The 6147-nt window shown below is 39.8% G+C and overlaps 1 protein-coding gene across 1 annotated transcript; it reads left to right on the forward strand.

Annotated features, from left to right (window-relative positions):
- The first annotated feature begins 3097 nt into the window (after window positions 1–3097).
- On the forward strand, window positions 3098–5653 carry LOC129281955 (uncharacterized). Its single transcript, XM_054917884.2, has one exon. The coding sequence runs from the start codon at window positions 3121–3123 to the stop codon at window positions 4939–4941; it is 1821 nt and encodes a 606-aa protein (XP_054773859.2). The 5' UTR covers window positions 3098–3120; the 3' UTR covers window positions 4942–5653.
- Window positions 5654–6147: the final 494 nt, after the last annotated feature.

Genomic DNA, 6147 nt, shown 5'->3' on the forward strand with positions numbered 1-6147 from the left:
AATTTTTTGTTACAGATTTTAACACAATATCCACAAAATTATTAAGAGACCCTTTCCCCTTTTTAATTTTTTTTTTCATCCATTTTCCTGTTTTTTCTTGGTGTTTTAACTTTTAAGGGGGCAATATCCCTCAAACCGCCCCCCTTTCCATCTGTAATGGCAGTGACCACTTTGTGATTTTATTTTCATATGGCCATGATGAACAGCATTTACATACATGTGTAAAGGATTTGTGGAGGATTTGGTTAGATGCATACATGTACTATGGGAGAAGGGATGTCTTCTCCCATGACCAAGCATAATAAATTATGATGGTGGTGGTGGTGGTGATGGTGGTGGTGATGATGATGATGATGGTGGTGCTGCTGGTGCTGCTAATGATTACATGTAGGATGATGATGATCATGATGCATGGTGCTGGTGATAGCGATGATGATGATGGTGATGATGGTGATGATGATGGTGATGATGGTGATGATGATGGTGATGATGATGATGGTGGTGGTGATGATGGTGGTGGTGATGATGGTGATGATGATGATGGTGGTGATGATGATTATGATGGTGATGATGGTGATGATGGTGATGATGGTGATGATGATGATGATGGTGGTGATGATGGTGATAATGATGGTGGTGGTGTTGGTGGTGGTGGTGGCGATGGCAGTTTCGTTCAGATTTTGTGATGATATACTCCAGCTGCTGTTGTTGGAAAAATGAAGATGAATATGCACACATGTACATGTTAATGACAATGATGATTAAAATATATGTACATGTATATTAGGAGGAGGAGGAGGATGAAGATGATGATGATGATGATGATGATGATGGTTATGATTACGATATGGACATGTATAGTGCATTTAAAGTGTACTCGTCTGATGTTTGGTACAGTACATAATATTAGAGAAATCCCCAATCATTCTGTATGAACGAAGATGAAGTCTTCATAAATTTACAATTAGATACAGATTATAGTACATGTACCTAGAAATTGTGTACATCGTACATGTACATGTAGCTGCCAATGCACACTACCTAAAACAGTCGAGTTTTAAAAGGCAGATGGGGGGATAGATATAATTCAATTTCACCTCAACGTGGGATGTTTAATGAACCATATACATGTAGGTGGGTAAACTCATTGCCCGGATGCAGACGATGGCATAATACAAAAACTTTCCAGGGAAAGTAATTGCTATTGATTTTTTTTAATGGTACGGGGTAAGGATATGTTAATATGCTTTGTCGTTCATCTTGTCCTGAACGTTATGATTGATGGTGGGTGACTTTGTGTGTTCCTTGTGTATGTTTATTTTTTATATAGGCCCGGGGCCCTTTTCTATTTAGCTGCTCTTAAGAGCGACTTTAAGAACGACTGGTGATCCTTTCTTGTGGTAAATGATATTCACCATTAAATGTCCATTGGTGAATATTTAGCACGTAAGAAAGGTTCACCAGTCGTTCTTAAAGTCGCTCTTAACTTACGAACAGCTTTATGAAACACCCACCTGCAGTGTAATAAGTCCATACAGTATATGTACACAGATTAGATCAGATGCAATTGAAAGTGAAGCCCAATACCTTTTTTTGTGTATGTGTGATTGGTAATGGTTGAATACAACGTAAATTGATTTTGGTCAAATTGGCATAATCTACCAAATTCAGGGGCTGAAGATTTGGATGAGAATATTTCCTTTAGAAGAGGCTAATGCAACCCCCTCCCCATTGGGCCTCCCAATCCCCCTCTCTCTCCCCCACCCCAATCCCCCCCCTTCTGCTCCTCCACCTTGTAAGAATGGCATACTAAAGCCCACTGTAAAATGAAAATAGATCATTTTGGTTTGGTTTCTTCTTAAGAAATAAAAATAAGATTTTAATGCCCATTTCAAATTTTGGTCATTCCACAAAGTTAATGTCCCTATTTAAGATATGAATGTGTATAAATTGGAAATGTATCTTATTGAATAAGCAATAGAAAATTAATTTTGATCAAGTAAAGGTTCAAAATAAAATGTCTGCTTATTTTTTTCATAATATACATGTAGCTCTTCCCAAGAATGGAATGGGCTGAAGATATCCAATCACTATGTGTTCACATTGCCCTCTGAAAAGAAAAATAAAAACATTGTCTAGAGAGGGGGCTAGATAACAAAATATGTTGAATTTCATAGCATGGTTAAACAACTTTTGAACTTTAGGCAGATGATGTTCTGCTAATTGAAATGTGCTTTTAAATGGGTAGTCTCAACAAACAGATGATTTAACCCTTTGCACGCTGATGTTGCAATTTTGCACATTCGTACAATTAAATTCAACAATCGTAATAATTAGTTTTCTCCCCTATCTTCAAATTAGATAAGCTAATAAAAGGCAATAGTTCTTGGATAATATCTATAGGAACATGGATATCTTGAATGAAAGAAAATAACATGGAAACAATTGTAATTAGTATCCCCAAAAAAAGAATTAACTCAGTGTGCAAAGAGTTAAACAAAAAAGAAAAAAATCAAATAAAGAATGATGCTGAAAATCTAATAAAAATTGATAAAGTAGGAAAGTTATGCCAGTGGGAAACTTTTATTAATTTTCTGAATAACATAATATTGTATGCATAACATAGTGATATGCAAATGAGAGAATCGATGATATATACTCACCATTTTGTATTTTATTTTATGAATTATACAGTACAAAATGTTTCAATTTTGCAGATTTTGCACTAAGGAAATTCCAATATGTTTATTACAATAATAGCAATTCCACATTTTCAAAGAGGTTTCAAAGTATTTCATATATCTTTAAAAAATGCAAAAGAAACATTTGTTTCTCTAATCTTACAGACCAGGATGTTCATAATACATGTACAACTGTTGAGTGACATTAAAGCAAAATATTAAAATTTCATAACTTTTTTCATTTATTTCTGATTTTGATAAAATTTCAAGTCATGTGTGTTTAAGGGTTCTCTATGTATTAAAATCAACTCTTTGTTGGGTGGTCTCAGCCTTTTAGCCATGTGTTTTTGTTATACATCATAACAATCATCATTAATAGGTTCTTTTTCAATATTTTCTTGTGCATTTCAGGGAGTAAGATGAGGCAGATGATGAGAGGATGTCATCCAGCGAGGATAAGAACCCCAAGAAGGGCAAACGCTCCTTCATACCCAAACTCCCATCCTTCCGCCGCAAGAAGAACAACCCTTCCCCCGACGACACCTCCAAGTCCAAGTCCAAGAAGCAACGAAATGAGAACTCATCCAACACCAAGATATCCATCGCCAAGGAAACCCAGACCCCAAAGGCATCCCCACCCTTATACCGTGATAAATCCACATCTCAAGTTGTAGATACCTATAACCGATGCTTGGCGGAGCTGAAGGAGGAGGAGGAGCAGAATGGCAACAACCAGTCCAGGATCAGGACAGCTCTGTCAAACATCAACACGACGTCGGTATTCACGACGTCAACGACTACCACCTGCTTCATCAACCCTGAATACGAGGGGGACATTTGGCGTCTCCAGAACCAGAATACAAAGAAGGGTACTGGTGGTGACGGTGAAGTCCAGGAGATAAATGCCAACGTCAATCAGAAGCGAGCAGAATCGCCGACCCATATTATCCCTCTAAGTCCCGTAAAAACTAATAGCTATCAGCATATAGGCCGTTGTTCCTCTGTCACCAGTACCTTAAGCTCAGGATCATCCCTTAGTCTGTCCAGTCCGGGAAGTCTTTCCAAACTCATAGGAGGGCCAAAGCCATACAAGAGCGTGTTCACCGATGAGCCAAGAGGGGTCAAACGTCAAGGAAGCACACCCTCTGACCTTGACATCACCTCAAGCTGTGTGAGTGTGAGTGGGTCGGTTAGTTCCCTTTCACCTATAGATGATGTGGCCACCATAGTCACAGTCAAATCTTGCAGTGTCCCAGGACTTCACCAATACCCCATCGTAGCTCCAGTAGAATCTCTTAGCCCTGGTGTAAGCCCTAAACATTCACATTCCAAAAGGGAAGGAGCATATACTTATGATAGCTCAGGATGCGAATCTGAAGGCAGCTCTAAGGAGAAAACCCTGACACGAGGAAGTTATGACATCAGCAGTGCTGCAGAGAAGACATCGAAAGATGCCCCAGTACCTCATACCCTTGTTAACTTGAACTTTGACCTGCAGGCTGCAGCGGCTGCGTCACCACAGATCAATGCCAACCTTCGGCGAGAGAGGCAAAGAGTGCTGGCAGGCAAAGCAAAGAGTGCGGTCGGGGAGCCCAGTCAGAACACTGTGACCAAGCGACAGGAAAGCCCCAGTAGTGCAGCAGCAAGGAGAGAGGAAGAGCTAATTTCCCCACGCTCAGCTGCCTCAGCCAGCAGCGGCCCCACAAATAACAACCCAGCATCTGAGTCAAGGCATGAGGCATTGATTCAACCAGCACAGCCTCACGTCGGCAGTGACAGCTGCTCAGGTCTCGCCCAACGACAGCAGTCGGCTATCTCTACACCACGCACGTCAGCAGCGCTGAACACTCCGCAGCACTCCACGCCGTGCTCTCAAATCAACAATGCTGGTCAGACAGCTGGCCAGGATCAAGAGAAGAGCGACGAAGTTGTCCTGACTCGCGTCCGATCGGTCACGAGTCCCATCCCTCTTAAGACTTCTCGAGCATTGTATGCCCTCTCTCACATCCAACTCTCAGCCATGCGGAACAAGCTGCGGTCAGAGTCATTCGACTCGAGTGACCTGGACTCTTTAGCTTCAGATGATCTCATGTGTGAGGCGGACAATACCTTTCTGGACCCTTCGGAGGAATCTCACTTGACACAAGGGAACGGTATGCCTGGTGAACAAGGATTCTCGCCCTACCCCAACAGTGCCAAGGGGAAACGACTCAGGAATAACAGTATTGAATTCCTTGTGGCTAGCTTTGATAAAAGGTAAAGTATCCAAATTCATCTTGATTTCTTACTTTTCTTGCCAGCACAATGTCTATATTGAGCATTTTCACAATTCTCCTAAATTAAATTGTATCAAAATGCATGCTGTTTGATTGATATTTGCCAAGTCCTCTATTCATCTCATTAAAAAAATACGTTTTCCACAAGATTTTTTTAAAGATTTTTTTTTCAAATATACTGCATGACAGGTATAAGAAATGTGATGATGTGTGGCGAGATGGGAATTTGACTGCAAATGTGTAAAGTTTTTGTTCAGTTTGTTTGATAATTTTTTGTATACACTGTAAATAAGGCATTTTTCAATATTCCCTTTATATTCATTTAAATTAGGTAATAAATAAAGCATGACAAAGATGAAAATTGGTATATGTATTCGTAATTCCTAAATCTGCATTGTTTCCTCTCTCACCTACTCAAATAAACTTATACAAGATGCATGATCTCTATTAAAATAATGTTCATACCATTTCTTGGAGATCTTTCTCCAAAATATATAAAATCAATACAAAACAAAAACATACTGCTAGAGAAATAGACCTAGTATTCATTGTTGGATACTATAAATTTGGTAGTCAATTGGTTAAAGGAGAAGACTGGATCAGCTAGCCAGATCTCTGTGTAGGTCACATGAGCTCCTGTTAACCCATCGCCTACTGGCGCCTGGTGATCCATGTTCAAAGCCTATGGGAATTGCAAAACTCGGAAGGCAAATAGGCTCTGAAAGAAAAATAAATGGCTTAGATTTGCTGAAAGTAGCGGTTTTGGGTGTTTCTCCATCCTGTCGCTTTGTCCAAACTTTGACAAGTAAGGTCCCAATCCCGAGGATATCTCTGAACAATCTTTTCATTTCAACTTTGGGCTTAACGGCCAGATTAATCGACGAACGTAGTGTTGGCATTCTGTAGCAACCGTCGTTTGGGACGGGGATTAACTCATTAGAGACACGGCACCACCCTTTGCAGATAAAACCATGACCCTGTTTTCATGGATGAAATGGAAAGAGGGATGGTTCTGGGCTGATAGGTTTGAAAGGGGTATCTTTAATAACCCGTTGACTACTGGATTCTGGAATTCCTTTAAAAAGCTTTAACAATTGACAGGCAAGGTTTATTGTCTTTTAAAATTTACTAAAGTTGTGGGAAATTCATTCCTTCTTTTTAAAAACTAGGTGAATAGGGTATGTCATTTA

This window comes from Lytechinus pictus, chromosome 18 (genome assembly GCF_037042905.1).
Source record: "Lytechinus pictus isolate F3 Inbred chromosome 18, Lp3.0, whole genome shotgun sequence".
In the NCBI taxonomy this organism is placed as follows: domain Eukaryota; kingdom Metazoa; phylum Echinodermata; class Echinoidea; order Temnopleuroida; family Toxopneustidae; genus Lytechinus; species Lytechinus pictus.